General features: G+C 44.2%; 1 protein-coding gene across 1 annotated transcript in view; it reads left to right on the top strand.

Moving 5' to 3' along the window:
• Nucleotides 1-25,735, top strand: part of MYRIP (myosin VIIA and Rab interacting protein) — a 210,430-nt gene that overhangs the window by 70,213 nt on the left and 114,482 nt on the right. Inside the window, exon 3 of the mRNA XM_054595556.1 lies at nt 12,641-12,862. Within this exon, the coding sequence (XP_054451531.1) occupies nt 12,641-12,862 (222 nt within the window). The remainder of the gene's footprint in view (nt 1-12,640; nt 12,863-25,735) is intronic.

The raw sequence follows: 25,735 nt of genomic DNA, 5'->3' as shown, positions 1-25,735 counted from the left end.
TCGGAGTGGGACCGGCCCTGCGGCCCAGCCCCCGCGGGAGCTCCCCTGGGATCAGACTGAAGCAGGCCTGGGATCAGGCCTGAGACCACGTGGATCTCTGCTTGCCCCTTTCCGTTTTCCTATTGTGTTTCTTTTTCTTCCCTTATTTCAATAGCACTCCTACAATAAATCCTGTACAGAAGAATGAAAATCCTGTCCTTTGGGCTCTGCTGTCTCTGTTGCTCACTGTCCCCTCGGTACCTGTCTTCTAACTGCCTCTCCAGCACAGTAGGCTTTCCTATCTGTAAAGTGCAGATAGACTTAAAAACAGGCATTCAAGAGCTAGCATTAACTCCTCTTATGATGTTAGGCCACATCCCATGACCAAAGAAATGTTGAAAAGCTGAAAGCTGACCAAAAGATTGTGGAGTGTCTTGTTATTCATTCTGATTGTTCTAGTCATCATGGCCCAATAGGTGACACATAGTCCCATTTCTCAGTGAGACTCTTTTTTTCCCCATTTCTAAGTGCAGGGATGCCCTCTAGTGGACTCTGAATAAATGTTAATTGAGGATAATAGGCTATGAAATATAATGTAACTGTTGCAGCCACATAGCAAACTGCATGAAGAATAGTCTGTCTAAGCGTCAGTCTCAACAAGCTTCTAGCTGCCCTCGCAAAGAAACTCCTACGACCAGTTAGAACATGTGTCACTGTTCCCATGAGGCCTGGGTTTAGAATCAGAGGGTGCTTAGAGAGATCTCAGCTCCAACTTCTCATTTCCAGAGAAGAAACTCAAAACTCAGAGAGGGGAAGGTAAATGAGGAAAACCGAATTCTCATTGTGGTTCATCCCTGGCTTTCAGCTCACACTGTTTTTGTGTGGTGTGCTACTCCTGTCCATGTGGACATAGATTCTTTCTCTAAATAGTTCCCATTTACTTAATCACATTTATTACTAATTATTTTTTTTGCCTTCCTACTTCTCCTCATGGTGCTCACTTTCCCCTAGCCACCTGTCCTCTAACATCAACAGTCCCCAACCTTTTTGGCACCAGGGACTGATTGCATGGAAGACAATTTTTCCGAAAACCAGGGCAGCAGGAGGGTATGGTTTAGGGATGACTGAAGTGCTTTACTTTCAAGCTCACCTCCTGCTGTGCAGCCCGGTTGCTAACAGGCCCGGACCAGGTCCGGTCAATGGCCCAGGGGTTGGGGGCCCCTGCCCTAACTGCTTTTCCAGCACAATAGGCAAGCTTCCCACTCCAGGGCATTTGCACTGGCTGTTCCCTCTGCCTGGCATGCTCTTCCCTGCACTGCCTTCAAGTCTTCGCTCAGATGTTACCTTTTCTCTCTGACCACCCTGCATAGCCTTGCAAGCCGCCACCACCTGCACCCCAGGTCTCCCCTTACTCTGCTCTACTTTCTCTTTTTTTCATAGCACTTATCACCTGTTATACTACATAACTTTTTTTATTATTATTATGTAATCAATGTACGTGCCCTGAGAGCAGAGATTTTTGTCTCTTTTGTTCACTGACATAGTCCATATGTCAGTGCATCATGCACAACAGAGACTCGGTAAGTATGCACTGAATTAATTAACCTTCCAAAATGAATCCATTATCAAACGGAAGGGCCACTTCCTCCAGCAAGGAAGTGCCACTCCCTCTGCGAAGGCTCGAAGAGGCTGAACTAATTTCCTGTGCCCCATGAGAGACCAGGCCACGGCTGCCTTAGGTCTGCCTGCTGCCCCGTGTTGCCTCCGTGATTAGCCCAAGAGCCCCGTCTCAGGAGGGAGGCTGTAGCGAGCACCCCTTATCCACGGGGCCCTCAGCGGCCTCCAGGACCCAATGAGCCTCTCACCCTCCGTACATGCCTCGTGCCCACGAGGGCAAGCCTCCTCTCTCCCAGGACTCTGTCCCCATGCAGCACAGTTCAACCCTTATCTAACGTCACCTCTACCCCCTCAGCTCCCCAAACCCTTCTACTCTGTCACCCTGGACCTCACAGCTGTCATAGCAGAGGCCTCCTGTCGTCTGCCTGCCTCTGAGAGCTCCCGTTGCTCTTTTGCTCCGAGGTGTGACTCTCCCCCAGAGACACCACTGCCCCAAAGCTTTTACCCGACTGTAACCCTGGGCCTACTCGAGACCAGAACCTCAGGTCCTTTGAAGCACTTGATCTCTGCATGTACTACCCACCACGCATCCTTGTCCTGGCCATTTGTCAGCCTTGGAGCCAGTGCCCCTCATTCTCAGAACACTTTACTACCTGGGACGCTATCTTAGTCTCTCCCAATTCCTTTGAAGGATCCCTGCCGTGACCCATCCAGCATCCTCATCTCTCAGTTCTTGGCCTCCCATTAATCTTCCCATCCATGGCCCTTCTGCAGCTCTTGTCCTCAACTGTGCCCACCCTCCGAGTTGTTGACCTCAGCACCCCACTCTCTCATCACCGTTGCCTGTCTTTCGGTGGCGCCACTCCAATGCTCTGTTTCTGGGATCCACTGACCGCTACTCTCCCGTTGTCAAGAGGCTCTCTTACGCTGATGTCACCCTTACTTTGCCGGGACTCCGTGAGCACACTTGTTCTTTCGCGTTCACCTTCCTTCATTTTGTCCCCGCTCCTTCAGCCATGCTCACCCCCGGTGAACCTCCGGTCGCTCCCTGTACCTGAGCAGCTGCGAGTGGATGGAGGGGATGTACCACCATGCCAACTGCTTCTCCTTCACACTGACGACCACAAGAGTCAGCGAGCGAGCCGTGGGCCCTGCCCGCCACGCCTAAACCACTCCCCGGCCGGCCGCCACTCTCCCGGACGGACGGCCATCGCTCACACCTTGTGCTGTCTCCTCACCCTGCCACCGCCTCCCTCTCCGCCAACTCGGGCTTTTTCTTTCTGTGGGATTAATTTTATCTACTTATTTTGAACTCAGAATAAAGTTATGTGCTTTATTAATAGAGGAGCCCCATCCTCCCAGGTATGGTTGCTTATTAATAACAATGAACCCGTCCCTGGAATTTCAACTAGGTGTAAGTTGGCCTTTAAGAAAAGTCAGCCATCCATGGCTCCATTGTTCCCTCTGCTGCTGAGTTTTTTAATATAAAAATTAAGGTTTCCGTTATGTTAGTCTAATCTTCGTCCCCTTTGATGATGAGCAACTTCTGTTGTTTTAAAGAGAGTAGGGGCTGTTCTCTATCTAAAACTAAGCACTGTTAACATTTTGGTGTTTATTATTATAAGGGGTTTTGGTTAATTTTTATTTTTTAATATTTTATTTTTAATTAAGTTGACATTCAGTTCCATTTTATATTAGTTTCAGGGTCACAGCGTAGTGGTTAGACAATCATATATTTTACATGTTCCTCTTAATATTTAAGCACCCGCCTGGCACCATACTTAGTTATTATAATATTATGGACTATATTCCTTACGGTGTACTTTACATTCTCATGATTATTTTATAACTACCACTTTTTCCATCTTAATCCCTTCACCTTTTTCACCCAGCCCCCCAGCACCCCTTCCATCTGACAACCAGTAATCTGTTCTCTGTATCTGTGAGTCCGTTTCTGTTCTGTTTGTTGGTTTATTTTGTTCTTTAAGATTCCACATATAAGTGAAATCATATGATATTTGTCTTTCTCTGTCTGATTTTCTTGACTTAGCATAATATATATGGGTTTTTCATGAAGTGTTTTCTTAATTCAGTGAGAAAACGAAAGCAAGCAGAAGCAAACTATCTCATCTTTCTGCCACAAATCTGCTCTGTGTTCCCTCTTGGAGCAGGTGACTAGGCATGAGATGAGGGGAGCCACAAATACTGCAGGCAGATGCCATAATCCCAGCATTGGGGCCTGAGGTCAGGGGCAAGCCCGCGCCCTTTGGGCTGGAAGACTTTGTTTACTCTGGGCTCACGCCTCTTAACCTTCAAAGACAGTCAACCTTCCTGTTACTTTCTTTAACATGATTTCAATTTAATAATGACATCATTTAAAATTATGTGTATGTGTCTGCTTTTAATTTCCCTATTAAATGGCCGTAACTTAATTACTTAAAGGATAACTAAGTACAGCTTAAAGTACAAACATGTCTTTTATAACTTAAAGTATAAACACTTCTTTTCAAGGGTTTATAACTTAAAGTATACATTTAAATAACTTAATAACTTAAAGTGTAAACATGTCTTTATAAACATAGGGGAGTCCCAAAGACACAGAACTTATAAATGGAAAAAGAACTTATGAATTCAAACTTATAAATGTTATACATAACTGTATACTGCCTGTGCTGCAATCTGCAATCTCGTCACCGGTAGAGACAATTCTGCGTGTTTCCAAGTGACTTGCCATCGATATTTCTTTTTTATTTTTTTGGTGGTGGGCGGGGGGAGTCTGCCAGAAGTTTATTTCAGCTATTCATTCAGCAATCAAAGAAGTAACAAGAGCTTGGTTTCACAGACCCCTCAGACCCACAGTTAATTTTTTTTAATTAATTAATTTATTTTTCCAAATACATTTGTCTCTGCCTTCCCCCCACCACTTCCCCCTGCCCCTTCCCCCCTCTCCCTCCCTCAGTCCTTCCCCACTTTGGTTTTGTCCATGGGTCCTTGCTATATGTTCCTTGACTTGCCCCTTCCCTTCCTTTTGCCATTGATATTTCTTTATGGCAGCACAGCTAGGAGGAGTGGAGGGGTCGTGCTTGAAACAGCATCTGCTCTTCCCGGGAAGGGCTCCTTCCTTCCCACAGTACAACTGACTCGTGCCTTAAGTTTCAAAGCCTGAGTGTCAAGCAAAAAACATGTACAGACTGCCACTGAAGTCCCTCTAGTCTGCATGGAGCTGGTCCCTGGCCATGTCATGGGAAGATACACACTGTATCTTTACCTAGACAGACACCTAGAAGGTTCTTGAGAGACTTGAACTTGATGAACTGTTTCTTTTTTTTACCTTGCCTAGTTTTTTTGTGAGATAAAAGCCCGACTATAAGCCAACAAATCTGATGCGATTAAAGTACCACCCCCAGCTCCCTCTTCCCCTGGGTGGCTGGTCATCCTCATAGAGAGCCCTGGGCTGCCCCCATCTGTGATGTCTGGAATCCTGCGAAGTTTCACAGATGAAAATCATACACGCTTGTTCATTTTTCCTAACGATGCTCTCAGGTTAGAAACACGGCAGGTGACCTTCTCCTTTCTCCCACCCTGGATCTGAATATCTGGAAAACATTAGAAGCTTCTGCATTTCAGTTTTGATTTTCATAAATTCCTTTAGTGGTGTCTCTGAGAGTGTGGCATGTGGACCAAACGAGGGTGGGCAGTACAGGACTGAACACTGTTTCTTATGTTATGTTTTAATACGTGTTAGGAAAAAATGTAACAAACATATTCAGCCTGATATTTCATGGATGTAAATGCTTAGCATTAGACAACATGATATTTAATATTTTTAAGTGAGATGTTTAAAAGATAAATCTTACGTAAATAGTAGCAAAATTGATTTATACATTTGGAAAAAGTTTTGAAAGTGGTGGCCTACAGACTTACAATGAGGGAGGGACGTGTTCACTGGGCAGAGGCCATCAGACTGTTTGTTAATTGGTAAAGGATGTGGAAACTTCTGGACACAGGTCCATAAAACGAGAGATGACTCGGCATAATCCCATATGGAGAGGGTTCCTCTCGGGTACTCAGGTTCCCCCGCCCCCGCCCGGAGGGTGCAGCTGCCAGAGATGCTATCCATGCAGAGGGGGATTATTTTACTATTCTTACGGGGTTATGGCTCATGAAAAAGTGGTGGGAGCCGCTCAGCCTTTCCCTTTCAGAGTTAGAGAATAACCATAACCATGACTACAACTGAATTCCTTCAGTCACGCGCTCAACGGAGCATCTCTGTGCTGGGCACCCGCCAGGCGCTGGGCTTGGAGGAGCGAGGAGGCCATCTGTCACAGGGCTTTAAACCTGCAAGTGACTTATCATATTAGCAGTTCTGAAATAACATTCCGCTGTCCCAATGACAGGGTGGCCCAGAGAAGAGCAGTAAGACGTGGTGGTGGCTTGGACCAGCATGGTGGCAGTGGGAGTGGAGAGAAACAAGCAGAATCAAGAAATATTTCAGGGTAGATCCAATAGGCCGGGGTGACTGAGTGCACGCTGCGGATGAGAGGAAGGGAGGAATCGAGGGCACGCTGGGTTTTTGGCTTTGGAGGCCCCGTGGACGGCAGTGCCAGGCCCGAGAGCTCACGCAGCACAGTGTGGAGTCACAGCGTCACGCTCCCTAGGAAGACTGCAGTTTGTGGCTTGTGTGTCAGTCCCTTCTCGAGGGTACAGGGGTGGCTTATCCTTCTGGCACAGGGCCAAGCATGTAAAAGGCACTTGATCAGTGTTGACTAAAGGACTCGTTGGGAACTTGGGGATTAAGGACACACACAGACTCCTCTGCCTCATTTTAAATTTTATTCTGAGTAAATTATTTTGAAACTGGACTCAAGTATTCCCTTGCCATTATAAAGGCCTACATGTGAACACAACAGAAGCCCTTGCCATCGGCCTCAGACACAGAAGAATGTGCTTAGTGACAGGCAGAGCTGAGACCAGGGAGGCAGCTTGAGGTGCCTGGATAATAGAGAGTAAAACCAATCAAAGCCACTTATTAAAGCCAATCAATAGCCATATATATAGAAAAAAATCTATATCCATATGTGTATCTATGTTTATATAGATATCTGTATCTATAGACAATTCTAATACTACTATGAAGCTTAATTCTAGAAATTACTTTGCAAGAAAATGTAGGCTCAATTTTTCCCATCAATCAATGTAAGTGGTTTACTTACATGAATCTTAAGTGATTTATAGTCACTTTAGAAGGTAAGGGGCATTTTAAAGCTGAAGAATGTGTGAGAATTGTAGGAAGAAGACACTAAACAGAAACAAGGTGGAGAAGGTGAGCAAGAAACAATGATGAAATCAATGCCCAGGACCTTGGATAAGCCAGCAGCCTGCACCGGCCCTTTGGGCTGGCTCTGTGTGGGGACTGGTGACCTCCCTCTGAGAGGCAGCCCGTGAGGCCGCTTCAAGGAATTTATGGAGAGTAGATATGTCGGAAGTGAGAGTGGGACCAGAAAAAGAAAAGAAATTCGTGAATGAGACCTCCTTTGTGAATCACCGGAAACTGGGTGCTGAAGACCTGCTTGTCCCTGGGTTGAGTCTTCTGACACAGAATTTCATTGATTCAGAATGACTTGAGCACTGGAGACCACACTTGGGAAATCGGCCTGCTTCAGGCATAGGAAATTTAACAGGTTGGACAGGACATACCTATAGCGACAGCTCTGGGTGATGGGGTAAGGAGACGACCATGGACTGACTTTTGTTTAATGCACTTTTTCACCATTGCAACAAGTTTTGGAGATTCTATACTTTTGTGGCCGGCTCTATACATACTATAGAAGAGCGATTTGCAACTGGTGAGCCGCAAGATATTTTAAAACATGCAATGCGTAACTATTACATCAGGGGCACTGACCTCTTTTCCCTTAGATTGTCAAATAAACAGATGACAACAGCCAGCGCAACAATAGCCATCCAATGTGAATACATCAAAATTATACCTATTTTTTGTCAGATCGGCAAAAAATATGCTCTATGGTGTGCTGCAGAATTTTAGTAGTTAGATTATGTGGACCACGAGATGAAAAAGGTTGAAAATCACCCCTATAGAACATATAAAAGGTTCTATAGCTCTTTCTTCTCAGGTCCTTTGGAATTCTGGCTGTGAAGGAAGATGCCTCCCCAGCCAGGTCAGATCCACATGTACTTGGTATTGGGGTCACTGTGTTCTTGCTTTTGTTTCTGAAAAGCTCACGTCCTGACCTCCGGCTGCATGGTATACTTCATGCTGTTTTCCTGACCCCAAAACTAACTAAGACTTTGAGAGTTTTATATATGAATAATTTTCTCAGGGCCAGGTAAGTGCTTCATGGTTGTGTCAGCCCAAGTCTGACTGCGAAGCTCATGAACTTCCTGCTATGCCCATCTGTCATCCTTCCCATCTACTGCGTAGAAACATCCAGACAATTTTAGAGACTTTATCACCCTCCTGGAGCCCTGCTCTTGAACCCCTCAGTGTCTACCAATATGTTTAAATCCAGTGAGTTTCAGTGTACGCATGTCTGCCTTTGAGTTCATAAACTTTCTGCTCTAAAAAGACAATGTGATGTCTTCTCTTCCAAACAACATTTAAAGGATGATGATGATGATGATGATTTTACATTTACCTGAGTGAGTCAGAGGGACCAGAGAAATATTAGAGAGAGTGCATTTGCTAGAACTTAGAGCCACCAAGCAGAAGCTTTGCCTGAGAGAAATCTGTGATGCCCAAGAAGGGTTTCCACTCCCCACCATGATGATGGGGCAGGATGATAGTGAGACCATGCTGGGGGGGTCACTGTTCCACGGGGGGCCCCTGAATCTGGTCCACTGCACGAGGCCACTCCAGGGCATTCATATCCTGCTTTTTCCGAATCGCCACGTGTTACGTGTGTGTGTGGTCATCTGCTCCTTTACGTGCCGGGCCCCTGTTTTATTGATCCCCGTCGGTGACCCACGGCACCTGACACAGTGCGGCAACAAAGTCAGCGCTAAGTCAACATTTGTTCAATGCATGAAATAACACGTGTCTGCGCTCAGGCCTAGTTTTACCATCAGGTGTGATTTCCATAATTAAGTTCATTATCTGGCTTTATTGGCCATTAAACTCTCTCTCCATTAATTGCTGCAACGTAAAATAGAAGGACAAAATTAATAAGCCACAACAAGCATGGTTTTCAAAATGGTACAGATGAGAGTATTAAAACATGGGAAATAGAATTCATAGGTGGGTGATCTGAAACAATGTGATTTGATGTCATTGGCATCAAAATGAAATATCTAGTAGCGGGAACATCGGCAGTGCTGCTCCTTGCTGTGAAGAGCCCGCCTTTTAGTGCGCCTGTTGTGCTGGACACACATTATGCGCATCTTTGAGTATCTTGTCTATATTTCGCAACACAGCATAATATATAATAGGAAGTACTTTGCAAATCTCCTTTGTAACCGAGTCTATGGAGGTGAGACAGACATTAAACAAAATATACTAAAATATAATGCACACACACGCATGTCATTCAAAATCGGGAAAAGCCCACAAAGGAGAAAACCAAGGTGCTATGGGAATCACTGGGGGCGCTTAATTGACACTGAAGGACACGGGAAGGCCTTTTGTGGAGAAATGGAGGAGGGTGAATGGATCTAGGATGAGCTTTCAAGGAGAGAGAGCATATAGGCAAACCTCAAAGGAGGAAGAGCATGACGTATCCAAAGAATAGCAAGAAACTGAGTGGGCCATGTGGTCAGAGCATCCTAAGAGAAGGGGGTGACTTTGAAGGCAAACAGGCCATGTGGGCTCCTGTTACATCTTGGAAAAAAATGGGAATCTGTGGAAGCACATGAAGGAAGTGGGTGACCCAGATTTTTGTACTCAAAAGGTCTTGCTTGCTTGCTTGCTGTCATTTAGAGAAGAGGTTGGGGAAGAGGAAGAAGCCTCGTCAGGTTAGAAAGAGGCTGTTGCCATGGTCTCGGGAGAGATGAGGTCAGGTCAGATGTGGGGGCGAGGGCAGGTAAAGCAAAGACGGAGAGCAGTCAATGAATGCCAGATATTTTGTATTTAGAAGAGATAATATGTAGAACCTGGATTGACAAGCATATGTAAGGAGAGACAAGACCAAGAAAATGTTCTGTGTCTGGCTTTAGCAGTTAGGTGAATGGAGGGCTTCTTCAGTGAGACCAGGAAGCTCGAGGGAGGAGCAGTTTTTCAGAAATTGATCAAAGCTGGTGTTTGCAGTCCTGTGAATTAGGAAGCAACACTCATAAAGCTCAAGTGATTCTGTAGATTGAGTTCACAAAGCCTTTTTGATCCCCAAAGATGTTTCTTCCTGAGGTTCCATGTAATTTAGTGTCTCTGAAATATCATTAGAGGCTGGTCAATTGCGGAGGCTGTTCTTATATTGTTTAGAGGTGTCAGAGCTGTTGATGACAGCTCTTCTGCTCTAACTATGAAGGACTGGAAAACGGCATCTTCATGCCTTAAGACAAAACTCCTCTCCTGTTTCCCTGTAAACATTTTGTTCAGCAAAACCTACGCATATAATGTTTTCCCTCATAGGGGGAGTAGCTGGCTTGATGTAGTCTCCCCTTTAAATATGAGATTCGGGGTTCCTTTGTTACCTAACGCTCAAGCCACAAATCAGTATTGGAGAGCTCCATGTAGAGCTGCAAGCCCTGCTCAGCTGGTGACGATGAGAGCCAGCTCAGGGCATCCGAAAGCTAAAGCTGCAGACACTTTTTGAATTGTCATGGAAAGGTGTTTATGACATGTTGTCATTAAGTGAGAAACAAGGTTATAAAAACCAATCGCAGATTTCCATTTCCAATAGAAGGGTGGGATGAGCTAGTGCGACCCTTCTTTGTACTAAACATACATAAAGTACTAATAAAATATAAAAGTTTGATATAAGAAAGAGAAAATATTTGCAAATCATGAAACTGAGAAGGGACTTGTACCCGAAGACATATGAACTCTTCCAACACTGCAATAAAAAGACAAATAATCTACTTTAGAATAGACAAAAGATTTGAGTAGGTTTTTCTTCAAAGATGTACAAATGTTCCATAAGTACATGAAAAGATGCTCAGCATTGTTTGTCATTAGGGAGGTGCAAATGAAAACCACAGTGAGATACCACCTCACACCCCATGGTACGGCTGTAATAGAAAAGGCAGGCAATCACAAGTGCTGGTGAGGGTGTGGAGAAATCAGAACCCTCGTATTCCAAATGGTACAGCCATTTGGCAGTCTGGCAGTTTCTTAAAAACATGAAACAGCATTACCATATGACCCAGCGATTTCACTTCTGGAATTGAAAAGATACATCCGCACAAAAAGTTATACATGAATGTTCATAGCAGCATTATTCATAATAGCCAAAAAGCAGAAACAAGCCAAGCGTCTTATCAGTTGAGGAACAGACAAATGAAATATGGTACATCCATAAATGGAATATTATTTGGCAGCAAAAAGGACTGCAGTGCTCATACATGCTACAACATGGATGAGCCTTGAATACATGCAAAGAAAGGAGCCAAGCACAACAGGCCACACATGGTGTGGTTCCATTTATATTATGTGTCCAGAATAAGTGAAGTCCTAGAACCAGAAAGTAGCCTGGTGGTCGGCAGGGACTGAGCAGGGCCGGCAGCGGGAGTGACTGCGTAAGTAGGGGTTTCTTTTTGGGTTGATGAAAACGTTCTGGAATCAGACAGTGGTGGTGCTTGACAGAACTTTGTGAATATACTAAAAAATACTGAAGTGAACAATTTAAAGAGTAAATGTTATGGTATGTGAGTTATATGCCAATTTTTTTTTTAAAGTCAGGGGGAAAAGTAGGAACGGGAAATTCCCAGGCGGTAGAAGTGAAGAGGAAATTTAAAACCGAGTGATCAGCATCATCAGACGGGGGAAACCAGGGCCTGTGGGTTCTGCTAGCAGGTGGCTACAGTGTTCACTCCGGCCTGGGGACAGGAGATACCACCTGGGGCCTTGGCAGGAGAAGCAGCTGAAAGTGAGATACCTGCATGAAGTTTGGGGTAAAAAGCTAAGGCTCAAAGAGTGATATTTAGGGGAAAAAAGTTGGGGGGGGGAACATAATTACAAATGTAGCAGAGGTCTTAAATCATAAGAGAAATCTGTGAACCACTTGATGCCTACACACTTGAAAATCTAAACAAAGAAGACAGCTTTGTAGGCTTAAAAAGTAGGACGGTGTGTATAGTATCATCCCATTTTCAAATAGGAGGAAGTGGCGTGGGGAGAGACAGAGGGGGAGAGAGGAGAGGATGGGCACGTAAATAACTCAGAGTCGCAGAACACAGGTAGTTCTAACATTTTGCCTTCGCTTAACCATGTCTGGTTAACTGCCTACTGTGTCAGGCGAGGATGACTTCTATCTACGCAGCCATTGTTTACCATTCAGGTTGGATTTGGAGAATTTTCCTCTGGCCAGTGGACAAGAAAAGGGGAGTTGTCTTTTATCCAACTCTGAATCACCACTGTTTAGAATTTGCCCATCCCCCAGCGACTCTGTATTGATTCACATTGATTTGAAAGCTTTTAAAATCCCTGGGTGCTTCCGTTCCCAGGGACATTAAATGGGGCCAGCACTGCATCGATCATATTCCCAGCAGGGCTGTTGTGAGGATTAATGTTTTAACACAATAACATAATAGCACGATCTCCTGCTCCTTTGAAAAGGCATTAGTTAATTAAGTGAAAGGTTTTATTTTTTCGAGGATGTGCTTAGTTTGATAATCATAAAATGTACGTCAGTCTAGTGTCTGAAGTAGAAGTAGTAAGGTTCTCCTGCTTTCTCCTAGTAAATGTGACATACGGAAGCACGCAAAATTAATCCACCTTGGGGCTCCTGTCAAGCAGTTGATCTCTGTGAGGGTTATTGTTGTTCAGAAAGATCCCACATGTGGCTCGAGCTGGGAAGGAGGGTTGGGGTGGGAAGGCTCTCGGGGGAGAGCTCCCTGACCTGGTCCGCTCTTTCCTTCTCCTTCCCTGTCCCAGCGAGATGAAGCAGAAGCTGGATGAGGAGGGCAGCAAGTGCAGCATCCTCTCGAAGCACCAGAAGTTTGTGGACCACTGCTGCATGCGCTGCTGCTCGCCCTTCACCTTCCTTGTCAACACCAAGCGCCGCTGCGGGGACTGCGCATTCAACGTCTGCAAGAGCTGCTGCTCCTACCAGAAGCACGAGAAGGTGTGGATCTGCTGCGTCTGCCAGCAAGCCAGGTGAGTGGCCGAGTGTGCCCCTGGGGTCTCGGCTGGGGCCACCCATCTTCCTTCAACCAGGTAAGACCAGCAGCGGTTGATCAGCCTGCAGTACTGAGTGCAGTAGAGAGATCAGCCAGGTGAAGTGCTGTGGAGGGTACTGCGTGAGCAGGGAAGGGGTGACATTTCTCACCTGGCCTCATCTTTCCATACATTCACTCCACAAGTATGTGTGGGAGTCTTAGGAATTACGTTGGAGGCAGGAACCATGATGGAGAGTGAGACAGGGGGGCGAGGGGGGGGGTTTGGATGCATGAATGTCATGACGCTGCGCCCAGCTAGTTGGGTGAGTCGTAAACAGCAGTTGGCTCAAACACCTGCCTTGGCACCACTAGGCTGCCCACCCCATGGTGGATGCTTCAAGGGCAGCAACGGTCCCTGTTTTCTTCAATTCCCTGTGCAGCATGTACAAAGCCTGACATGTAAAAAGCACACAAGCTTCTGTGGGCTGAGTAATAGACTGGGACACTGTTCGGTAGCTGAAAAATGCAATGTTCAAATGAGGCTTGAGGAATTTTAAAGCGAAAAGGATCCAGAGAGTGTTGGGGTATCTTACAGAGGTTTTATAGGAGGGGACCCCGGGAGGAGCTCAGAAGGAATCACAGAGCATTCTTGGACAAGGGTGACATGGCTTAAAAAGACAGGTTCCCCAAGGTGTGTGGGAGGCCTGGAACAGACGACTGTTGGCAGTGGTCAGTTTATGTGAAGAATTTGGGTTTGATCCTCAAGGGGCTGTGAAATCATAGAAAATAGCTATTGAAAATCATTGAGGTAGCAGTTATGAAAATATGCTCTCCTTCACTGTCCTTCAATATATTCATCCCTACAGAGAAGAAAACAATAGTATCTATACCATCCTAGGTATTTTATTTTCCATTTTTTTCTGTGCTTCTCCTCTCCATGGATCAGATAAATGTCCAAATTTGGTAAACAGTTAATAGCAGTGAAGCGTACAGTCTCAGCCTCTCAACCGCACACCTAGCCTGAGTTGTGTGTGTGAGTTTAGTATCCATTACAATTAAATGACACATTGCTGTCATCAAAAAGCAGTAATGGTTAAGTGGCTAGTAACACTGCTTCAGGATCACATCACTTATAAATGGGAGAACAATGCCCCAAAAGGCAATCTTCTGATTCCAATCCTGGGCTATTGTATTTATACTAAATTGGCTCCAGGAATAGCCACAAATTGAACAAGAAGTTGTAAAAAAGGCAGCAAATGGCTCCTAAGACGACATTTTAAATTTTCATTTGACGTTTCTAGGCACTTAATCAGGAGGCAGAAGGCGTAGGCAACCCCACGTAACTTACTCTTGCATCATTTCCGTGTACGCATTCCATGACCGTTCCCCGAGTCTCAGAAGTAGGACATCAGAAAATGACGTACCACTGATAGGAGGGTACCTGGAAAGATATAAAAAAAAATGCCTATTTGTTCCAATTTTTATAAGAAAAGGGAGGATTGTTGAGGTCTTTTACATGCAATCTTGTCTAGCATAGATAGAGCACACCCCAAATTGTTTAAATCGGAATTGGCAGAAGGGGATTGCTGAGCAGAAGTTGGGAGTTTTACTGTTTTAACCTTGAATGATGTCTGGTGGGGGCACCTTAGGGGTCTTGGGATTAGTATTGTCTGAAATCAAAAGGGTTGGAAAAGTTGAGCTCATTTCTGGCTTTTCCATATTATTCAGGTTCATCATAGGAACCTGTCCAGGAAAGAAATTCATGGTACATATGGCAGGTTTTTGCTTCTTGAAACTTCTCTTGCAGTTGATAGAGAAGTATGTCCAGGCCAGAGTACCACAGGTATGTATAGTGGCCTGACAGTCTTTTACATGTTGCAGGATACCTCAGAAGAGTCTATTTTACGTATGTAGTAACCAGCTGTATAAGCTCCCAGCATTCAAGACACAGCAAAATTCATCATGTGAAGCAATTAAGGCATATTTATTGAATTTATTATTACTTGATGAATTCATTATGGAATGAATGATGGATTCCTTACTTTGGAACTTATATAGCCAATGGGTACTACTGAATCATTCCCTTTGTCATTATTTATTATACATAAATTTATGTTATTGACAACTTACTATACATATTCATTCAAACATTATAAATAAGAACATATAGAAGCTGCATTTTAGGGTCTTCTGCAGGAAACAAAACCTTCGGAGTAAGCGCAGCCCATTCATATCAACCATTATCATTTGGGGTTGAATTGATTCAAGAACAATGTTTCTCCTTTTCTTGGGAACAAATTGGCTTCCTAGTTCTTTGCTTTATTATAAAAATTGTTCTCTCTGATTTTTTGTCATTTTGTGCTATTACCTTAACACAGATCAATTTGAGAGATTGTTTTCAGGGAATGAGAGAAAAAAATTATGCTTAAAACTGAAATCAAAACACGTCTCCTCATTATGCCTGTGGCATTTGCTTTGGTTTTTCTGAGACAACTTAAGGCTTCATCTCTTTTCACTTGAAGTTGAAATCTTGGATATCTGATCACTTATCTCTTGGTATTCACACAGCCTACATGATTCATAAATTAGCATACTGCCCTTTTGGTATAAACACCACAGTATATTTTAGAGATACCCAATGGGTGTACAATACCCCTAACAAGATATAACATTAAAAATGATCACTATGGGTTAAGGACATTTACAGGTTAACAAATATGTAGGGAAATAATGAACTTCACTGGAAAACAAGGGAATAGAGTTTACGCTTCCAGTGCTATTTTTTCCTCATTAGTGATTTTTTATCATTCTACTCTGTTTACAAGGGTAGATTGAAAAAGGCATTCCCATTCATTGCTGGTGAAGTCTAAGTGGGCATAACCTTTTATCAACATGTATCAAAAGCCTTTAGCATGTCTAAAACCTTTTACTCAGTAATGTTATTTTTGAAAAACTATAAAGAGGAAACAGATTATATTTTAAATGCTGTACAAAAATGAGGTGTGCTGAATTATTTGTAATATAAAAAGCAGAAATAATCTAAATGCACAACAACAGAACAGTAAATATAAAGTAGTACACATTTAACCTGACAGAATATGACAAGACCTTTAAAATAATGTGTGTATTAGATTAACATGGGTGGATTTTTATATTAAAATGTTAGATTTAAACTACAATGAAAAATGCATGTGGAATATAAATACTATGTAATGAAGAAAATACAGAAAGACTGAAAGGAAATTAACAATCAATGCTGTTTTTGAGTAATTGTTCTTTGGAAGGTAGACTTATGGATAATTTTTTCTTACCTCTCTATTTTCCATTGTGTTTTCAAGTTTTTCACATTTTGCATGTGTGTTTTTATAATCAAATATAAGTAAAACAAAGATAAAAAAATCTAGGTCCTTTCCTCCTCATTCCAAAATCCCCTCCCCCATCACCTAGATTTGCTGACCTAACAGCCCCACTGCTTTACCCTGGAGTTGAAACCACCCAGTTTCCTAGGGATCATGGAGCTGTTAAAGGAGACTTGTATTTTGAAGAGACAGTTAATGGGTAATTTCCATTATAGATCTGTCTATAACTGATCTCCATAGAGACTGTGACCATGGCACTCAATAACCATTGTCTGGGTGACCTGAATCATGAGGCAGATGGGAATTCTTTAAAACTGAAATTGCCCCCTTTTGCTAAGCATCTATTTTCTGTTCACTAATTCATTAGTATCAATAGATTAAATAAATAAATATATCAAGAGTGCCTGCTATGGACATGGAATTGAATTTGCCTTTTCAGATGGGTTATTTCATTTAACCCTTATAAGAACTCTGCAAGGGGCAAGAGATTAGCTCCATTTTTGAGCCAGGAAAGTCTAAAACTCTGATTGACTATGAGGCTCGCCAAGGTCACCTTGTCAGTCCCAAGTTCAGGAGTCTCCTTACAGTCTCCCCAGGAATACAGCCTGGGCCTCTGGGCCCCTGACCTTGAGCTGCCCAGCAGCCCTCTTCGCTCAGCCAGTTACCTCGACCCTATCTTTAGATCTGTAGAGCGGTGGACGGCCTGTGTTCCTCAGTGGTGTCAAAAGGTTTGTGGAGATGTCTTTTCCTTTTGAGAGCCCTGTGTGTCCACAGGCAGTTAACTGCACACTGGCCTTCCCTGTGCAGCCATAGTGGTGATTGCAGACTGAGATGCGGGAGGGAACATCTGGGAAGGAGGACAACGTATGGTGGCCTCACAGTGCGTGCTACCAGGTGAAACATTGGCATTCCTCTCCCCGCGCCACTCTGGGATCCCCACAGTGCGTGTAACCCGAGACCCTCCAGATCCAATGTTTATCCTGTCTGGACTACGGGGAGAGTGGGTGCTGTATTTATTGAAAGATTGAATCCCTGTAATTCTGAATTTGTAGGGGAAGTACAGACTCTGATATTGCACCTTAGGAGCATGACTTAAATTTCTGACATATTTTGGTAAAGCATTGGCCTCTTGGCACATCTTTTACTAGGTTAAAAAAGAAAGAAAGCTTTACTTTGTCATACAAAGTTTAATAAGCTCCTGAGTGATTCTATGGTGTTCGCTATGTCCGAGCTAATTTAGGACACGTTTTGGGCTGACAACCATAGGTTTTTATTCATGTGATGGGGTTATGATGCTTGATTTTATGGGTCAGTTTGGCTAGGCCAAGCTACCCAGGTACTTGGTCAAACAAACATGAGTCTAGACACTGCTGTGAAGGGTTTTTTTAGGTAAAATTAACATTTAAATTAGTAGATTTTGAGTAAAGTAGATTACCCTCCATAATGTGAGTGAGCCCTGCCCCATCCAGCCAGTAGAAGGTTTTAAGAGAAAATAAGACTGACTTCCCAAAGGAAGAGGGAATTCCACCACCAAACTGCCATTGGACTCTGGCTACAATACCATCTCTGGGTCTCCAGCCTGCCAGCCTACCCTGAAGATTTTTGGCTTGCCAGCCTCTACAATTATGTGAGCCAATTTCTTAAAATAAATCTCAATAGATAGATAGATAGAATCTATTGGTTCTGTTTCTCTGGGGAACCTTGACTAATACAGAAGCCTTTGTGAAATGTAGGACACCTGGAGGTGGAGGTGCTAGAAGAAAAGACCTGAAATGGGAGACCCAATGGCCTGTGTTCTCTCACCTGGCCCTGGAGAGAGAAGGGACTACAGGTAGAAACTAAAGAAGCTGTTCTCACCATGGAACATGGGATCTAACAGTGTTACTCTGCATCCTAAGAGACTGTGTTGATATAGTCCTGGGGAGAGAGAAGCATTCTCCCATGAGGACAGAGGTTCAAGCACAGGGAACACTTTTGGCCCTGGTAGCACTGTGGGAAGCTGGGTGGCGACTTGGAATTTGCACAGGAGAACAGGGCCTAGCAGCAGAAGCCCCCAACCCAACAGTTTCTCTACAACTGGACGTCAGTAGGGGCTGGGAAGGGGAAGCACCTTCCATGAATTCCTGTGAGACTTCCCATGAGACTCCCCTGGGATGCCAAGAAAGACCCTGGGGACCCATGAGACTACCCTGGGATGCCAAGAAAGACCCTGGGGACCCATGAGACTCCCCTGGGATGCCAAGAAAGACCCTGGGGTAGAGACTGATGTGTTACATTGTCCAGAAAGAGGTGCAGAACCAGTAACATGGGAATAGCTATTAAGATTACTTCATATGTGTATTTTCCTATAGGCTGTTGTCACCTGGGGAAATTCAGCTTGCAGAGTAAAGAAGGCATTGACTTGGGAAGAGCAGAGAGAAGAGAAAATACAGGAAATTAAAAAATCAGAGGTTAGACTACCCCAGTCAGTAAAAGGGTCCATGAGTCAAACAATGCCAAGGTTGCCAAACAATGCTAGTCCTCTCAGGGAATTTGAATCTTGGGTGGAGTGACATGTCAGTGGAGGACAGTTAGAGCTGAGTGATCCTAAGAAAGGTGACAAAGGTTGATCATGGATCGTGTTCCTGTTAGCAAGATCCCTGGTCCTGTCACCTCAATTCTCTCAATTCTTCAAGCCACCAGATCTCTCCATTAAATTTCTTTTTGGCAGAAGTTATCCAGAGTTCATTTCTACAGCTTAAAACAGAAACCTAAAGAACCATCACTGACATAGGGGCCATCGCGTAATCAGAGCTGGAAGATGGAATATTTAGGCCAAAATGGCGAACAGGCAGGTGACCATTCTGATATGGGACCGAGGAGGGGCTCTTGTGATTTCTTACACGTTTTTAATCTTCCGCGCTTAAATGCAGCCTTGATATTGGCAGGCCTACCCAATAATTAAGTGTATGCTGCAAGAAAAAAAGTGCATGAGTTTCCAATTTTCTAAAATCCCTGGTGCATAGCGGGCAGGAAGGGCTTCAGCTACGGCATTAATTAAATGTGTGCTACTAAGTGAAGAGTAGCTCTCTAAAAGTGAAAGGTGATTTCTGCTTATTTACTTTCAGCCAAGTTAAAGAGGGCCTAAATGTCCACTAAAAATAACATTGAATCTTAGATTGCTGTTTGATTTTTGACGTATGACTCAGATGGAGTTCAGAGTTGAAGGATATTATTATTAAAACTGTTTCTATTCCCATATATAGGAATAAATTTCCTCATGGTTTACAATTTTTTTTTAAAAAGGGATGAAACTAGTGCTGAACACCCTCTCATTCAAGTAATGAATAATATTCCCCTATACAGAAAAGAAACCAATGAAAAAGCCATCTCATTGTTAGATGTATTTCCAATAAATGTATGTTTTCTTATTGTTTATCAGAATTTTAATTTATTTGTTTTTGATCAACTGTGATGTAGTCAAAATTGGTAACTCAAGCCAAGATGAATATTTGAAACTTTGAACTTCATGGCTCAGGAAAATTATTAAATTTAATGCATTACGCATACTTCTGTGCCAAAGAATGACAACATGGTGATAAATTTAAAAACTCAACATAAAAATATATGACATTAAAATAAAATCCTGTAAAGGAAGTAGAATAGGGAAGAAATATCTGTTCAAGGAGAAAACTGAAAACTGTTAATTTCTAGTAAAGGAGTCAGCAAACTATGGCCTGTAGACCAAATCTGGCCTGTTCTCTGTTTTATAAAAACGTTTTATTGGAACACACATCTACATATTGTCTATGGCTGCCCTCAACTAAAACAGCAGATTTGAATAATTACAACAGAGACTGTATAGCCCAGAGACTCAAAAATACTATCTGGCCATTTCCAAAAACATTTGGCAACAACCAGCTGACACCAGTCATGGCCTATCACCTAGATTTCGGCACATTTCCATCCTGAATACATTGGGACACTTCACCTAAGAGGTTAACTAGGATGTGGTAGCAACCATGAATCTCTACCATGATGCGCAGTGTGGAACGTCTGAGGATTTTAATAGCTAGAAAGACAACACGCAGGCTAATAGCGCCTGTCGTTTTAATTGACTGCAGACTTGTGGACCAAGGAACCGCCCCAAGGGGGACATGCTTTCTGGCCTTGAAATAATGAATGAGCTTAAAAAAAAATAATGAAGTCTTCAGCATCCTTAGCACCCTTTTAACAGGGAGCAGTCTAGTGAATGTCATCATATCAACATTGCTTATTGATGTGGTAGGAAAAAATGCCAAATTTTCATTATTCTAGACTGGTCTTTAAATTTTGGGGGGCCTTTAGGATTTTATTTATTTACTTTTACAGAGAGGGGAAGGGGGGAAAAAAAGAGAGGGAGAGAAACATCAATGTAAGAGAGAAACATTGGTGGGTTGCCTCTTGTACATGCACCAGTGAGAGACCAAACCCAAAACCCAGGCACATACCCTGCCCGGGAATCACACCAGCAACCTTTTGCTTGGCAGGATGACACCATACTGAGCCACACTGGCCAGGGCAGACCGGCATTTATAATTTTGTACTCAATCTTAGGGTCATTGGGTATTTCCCAGCATCACCTTTTTAGCATATAATTAACCTGGTACTTACCTATCCACTCCCTCAGCACTTGATGTGTCTTTGTGACAGTAAGATGAAAATAACTCCTGAAAATAGAAGAAGCTCCTGGTCTAGATATACCATGAAATAGCTTTTAAGGCTTTAGGGAAAAAAGCTAAAGAGGGACGTTTTGGGCAAATACTGAAATAAAGGAGGCTATTAAATAGAAAGCAACCTGCTGTCACAGAGAATGGCTCTCATTTAGCCCTTAATTGATGCTACGTTCACATCAAGGGAGAGAATCAATAGAAAGTGTTCTTTAAAATGGACCCAGCAGTCAAACAGCTTGTCATCATTTGAGAAAAGAAAAAGAGCCAAAGGTATAAAAAGTACCTGTGCCTCAGAGGGTCGATGACTTTCTGGAGGTGGCACGTGCCCCGCTCTCTGGTTTGCCTCCCGCACCAGCCATGCTGTCCCAAGGACGTGAGGAAGCCTTACAGAAGGTGATCTCCACTAGAATAATGCTTCTCCTCCCCACAACACTTCTCTGTTTTCAGCTGCCTTTGTTGAGGACTCACATCTGAAGCAAAAAGACCTTGTAAAAATGCCTTTTCCTAAGAGGCACAGCTCCTCTGTTCAGGCCAGTCTTTGTTGTTGTTGTTCAAGTACAGTTGTCTCCATCTTCCCGCCACCACTTCCCCCTGCCCCACCCAGGCCCACCTCCCACCCTCAATCCTACCCTCCTTGGGCTTTGTCCATGGGTCCTCTTTCTACATGTTCCTTGACGGCCCTTCGCCATCTTTCCCCCATTATCCCCTCCCCGCTCCCTTCTGGTTACTGTCAGTTTGTTCTTTATTTCAATGTCTCTGGTTCTATTTTGCTTGTTTGTTTTGTTGATTAGGCTCCACTTATAGGTGAGATCATATGGTATTTGTCTTTCACCACCTGGCTTATTTCACTTAGCATAATGCTCTCCAGTTCCATCCATGCTGTCACGAAAGGTAGGAGCTCTTTCTTTCTTTCTGCTGCGTAGTATTGGACCAGTATCTAGGCAGCAAGATTCAACTAGAAGCCCCAGAATAGATTTCACTTTTAACATTCGCTGGAGGTTCTCTTTAACTGGATAATACAGAAACCAGAGAATTAATTCAGAATGACTGAAGCCATGCCCTGGACTAAACCATACACCATAACTAACATTCATATAAATGTAATTGAACAAACGCAGAACGATATGCATTTGGGTTCTAATGCTAATGTCTATTCCCTCCCCACCAAGAAAGTGGTGAAAGCTTAGCTAGGAGTTAGGAGAGGTGTCCCTGTCCTGGTCCCCATCTCCGTCCTCATTCATCTTCCTGATTCTTGGTCTGGCCACACTTTCTCTTCAATCCTTCCCAACCGGCCCAAGAATGGTTCATCAGTCTGGGGTTTTCGTAACAATTATGAAGATATAGTACCTCCACAGTTGCTCAGATTTTATAGATTAGAGAGAGATCTTTGACAGGGTGATTCTGAAGGTCCAGGCACCTCTGCTCCTCGCCGGCGCCTGCTCCGACTCATGCCCCACTGGTTTGCCTGGCATTCCCTGCCACGAGAGCTTGTGCGGGTCCTGAAAATGCTTCCTGAGCTCCGTGTGCTGTTTATGAATGCCTTGGGGTTTTTGTTTTTCAGAGCACCAGCACCTTTAGCTTGGGCTTTCATTTAGGGACATGAAAAGTTTCTAGGGCAAGTGATGCTGAAAATGCATTATCTTATCTCAGTTGGTCCTGGCCAACATATAGACAAAGCAGTCTTGTTTCCCACCTGATAAATGCAGAGATTCCGGCCAAGAGGCTTCAGGGACTCACCCAATTTCACATATTTGCTGGATGGTAGATGAAGGCTCAGCGCCGTTACTGAGTTCCTGAAAGCCAGGATCCAGCATAAGGGCCAGCATCTGGCACATAACAGGCTACCAGTTACCCATGGTTGTAATCATGAGAGAACAGAAACCAGAATCCTGGAACCCCTCAGCCAGTACTCTGCTGAACTGTGCAATGAGAAATGGCCATATCACTAGGAATTGGACATGGATGGATTAATTCTAGTTATTGCAGAAGACTTTGAATGATACCTGGGAATCAGGCAAGGAGAAGCAGGAGAGTTAACATTTGGGAATTTCCATTCAAAAACATTCATTCCAAATACACTTAATGTTCGTTATTTTTCCCAAACATTGTGTTTTGTGTTGGTCCAGGATATAACAATAAATAACACGTAGTTCTTGACCTCAAAGAGCTCACAGTTGAGGAATTAGGGTAGGGATGGGTTAACCAAAACTTATAAGTATACAATTACAATGTAATTAATTATGTAAGTCCTAGAATTCATACATAAAAGGTGTGTTGGAGGAAGAAACAACCATCTTAAAGGGTCTTGGCAGATAAGGAGACCATCCAAAAGCCTGGGTGGGGCTCAGGGGAGGGTGCTCTCAACCAGGGTGACCCTCAGTCTTTTGCATGAGGGCAATTAACAAGTAATATAAATATCTATAGGTCACTTTTCTCAAATTATATTTTCAGTAAATCAAAGCATTATCTGTAACTGTACTGAGCATTCTTTTGCTACTATCCGCTAACTAAAGGTGCTTCCTTTATTTTTCTGGGCAAGGTGTTAGGGCTGTGGTTAACGTTTCAGAGACAACATCACAGGCATGACTCACTGTCTGGCTCGGGGTTGGGGGGCTTGGTGCTGGATGCACGTTCAGCACGGTACTTTGGTACCAGAGTTCTGCTCTGGGCCAGCAAAGCAGACAGAAAGCTTGGATGGGGAGTAGCTAAGAGGGGGTGGGAAACATGGCAATGCGTTGGGGACCAGGAGTAGTGGGGATGATGTGTAGCAAGGTTGGGACATAAATACTCCACCAGCAAGTGCCCCCTGCTCCATCTGCAGCTCTGTCTACTGGGACAAAGGTGTAAGGATACTTTCTTGGGCACTGCTTCTCCAGAGACAGGCACAGGGGCCTGGGCAGAGCCCTTCTGTCTTCCCGCACCCTGCCCAAGTTGTGTGCGGTGAGCTCTGCAGCCTTGTCTCTGTGCAGAGCAGGAGGGCAGTGGACCAGCCCAGCCTTGGTGCTGGGAGGGACTAGCTACCTTGGAAAGGCTTGCTTGGGGTAGGTGCCTGAGTGACCAAGTGTGGTCCAATTGGTCAGCAATAAATTTGGTGTTCTTGGGTCTTAAACTAGGTCTTGGGCCTTCCCCAGAAGCCTCTTAGTAAGACTATAGTTGCTCTCAGTGAGGTGGGCCAGAGCTTGAGACCTCTTGAGTAGTTGGGGAAACCACAGATGGTTCAGTGTAACTAGGGTGCAGGGTGCTACCATGATGTCAGGGGAGAGAGCAGAAGCTCAGGGCAAGGAGTGGTGCTTTGGAGATCGCCCGCAGTGCTTCCAGGATGCCTGGGCCTTCTTCCTGCTCCCTGGGATGTAACTCAATGTGAACATAGTGTGGCCAGTGCGGGGCTTCCCTGCCTCCACCAAACAACTCTTGGGATTCCGTTCCCTCTTGTCAGGGTGTATGCTGCGTTTTCCAATGTCACTATCAGTTTTCCTGACAGAGAAGAGAGATGCACTTTTCAGTTCAGTACCTATTGTCATTAGACCTTTGGCTTCAAGTTGGAGGCCTGCACCGCCCTTCTTAACACCCTGATGCGCAGCAAGAACCTTCTTTGTTGTCTGTCCTCCCTGTCTTCCCCACCCCAGGTCCTCTGAGCTCACGTGTTTCTTCCCTCGATGAATATAGCCATTGTCCCAGCTGTCGGAGCGGCAAGATTTATTTAGAGAGAATTTTATATAACAACCACTTACATAACACTATGTGCTAGGCGATGCTCTAGGAGTATTATAAACATTAACTCTTTTAATATTCATAATGATACTGTGAAGTAGACACTGTTATTTCCCCCATTTTATATACAGGGAAACTTGAGCATGAAGAAGTTAAATAACTTAGGTTAAAGAGATTAGTTTTCATGAAACAGTTTTGTTTCAATAGATGGGGTTGAATTGGCTGAAAAACTGTAATAGCACATCATGTATTAAGCAGGTTGAGTTCCTTACTGCAGTCAGTCGGTCTGTGTGGTGTGTTGGAAATAGCACAGATTCTGGAATTACATAACTAACTGAGTTCAAATCCACTACTCACTGTGCAAAGGAGAGGGCACACAGTGCCCAACCCTTGGAGTTGTTGTGAGAATTAAATTGAGGGGTCCTGCTTCAGTGCCTGACATTTAGTGCTGAGTGTACGGCAATTGCTGTTATTACTGCCACTGTTGATGTCGGGATCACAGCATTGCCAGCTCTCCAGGGACTCTAAAGAGTGCAGCTCTTAGCTTGTGGAGCACACTGGTATGGACCTCCCAAGATCCTCCTCCCGCACCCCCACGCCTGCCTCCTTATCTACTGCATTCTGGCGAGCTCTGCTTTCACAGAAAGAGCCTCACTTAGGATTTCGGAGAAGCCTAAACAGGGTCTTAAGAGCACAGGCTGCCTCGAGCCACTCATCTTCAAGCTTCCCTTTGGCCTGACTCATCCGATCAGTTTTGTTGCTGAGGTTGCATTTAGGGATGAAGGCAACTGATCTTTCCAAGGGGCTGAAGTTTACAGAAGGCTAATGGAAAAGGATAACACGGCAGAGCCCTTGAGACAGATCCCTTGTGCATTGCTCTTTAGCAAGGGGAAAGATGTTAACCAATGAGCACAGCTACCAAGTGCCTTGGGGACTCCCGGTACTGCTCAGGGACCACAAGGGCTCCTCTCAGCCCCTCTGTCCATGCATACGTTCCCTAGCACCGTGGAACACACAGGGAGTGACAGTGCCTAAAATATGGGCAGGGGAGAACAAAGGGGCGGGGGGGGGGCGGGGGATGGGGATGATTGTAACTGAACAACAATTTAA

The sequence above is a fragment of the Pteronotus mesoamericanus genome, unplaced genomic scaffold, assembly GCF_021234165.1.
Source record: "Pteronotus mesoamericanus isolate MK-2021 breed Mesoamerican mustached bat unplaced genomic scaffold, CSHL_Meso_final scaffold_54, whole genome shotgun sequence".
Lineage (NCBI taxonomy): Eukaryota > Metazoa > Chordata > Mammalia > Chiroptera > Mormoopidae > Pteronotus > Pteronotus mesoamericanus.
The sequence above is the reverse complement of the archived record's forward strand: the minus strand, read 5'-3'. Positions and strand labels throughout refer to the sequence as shown.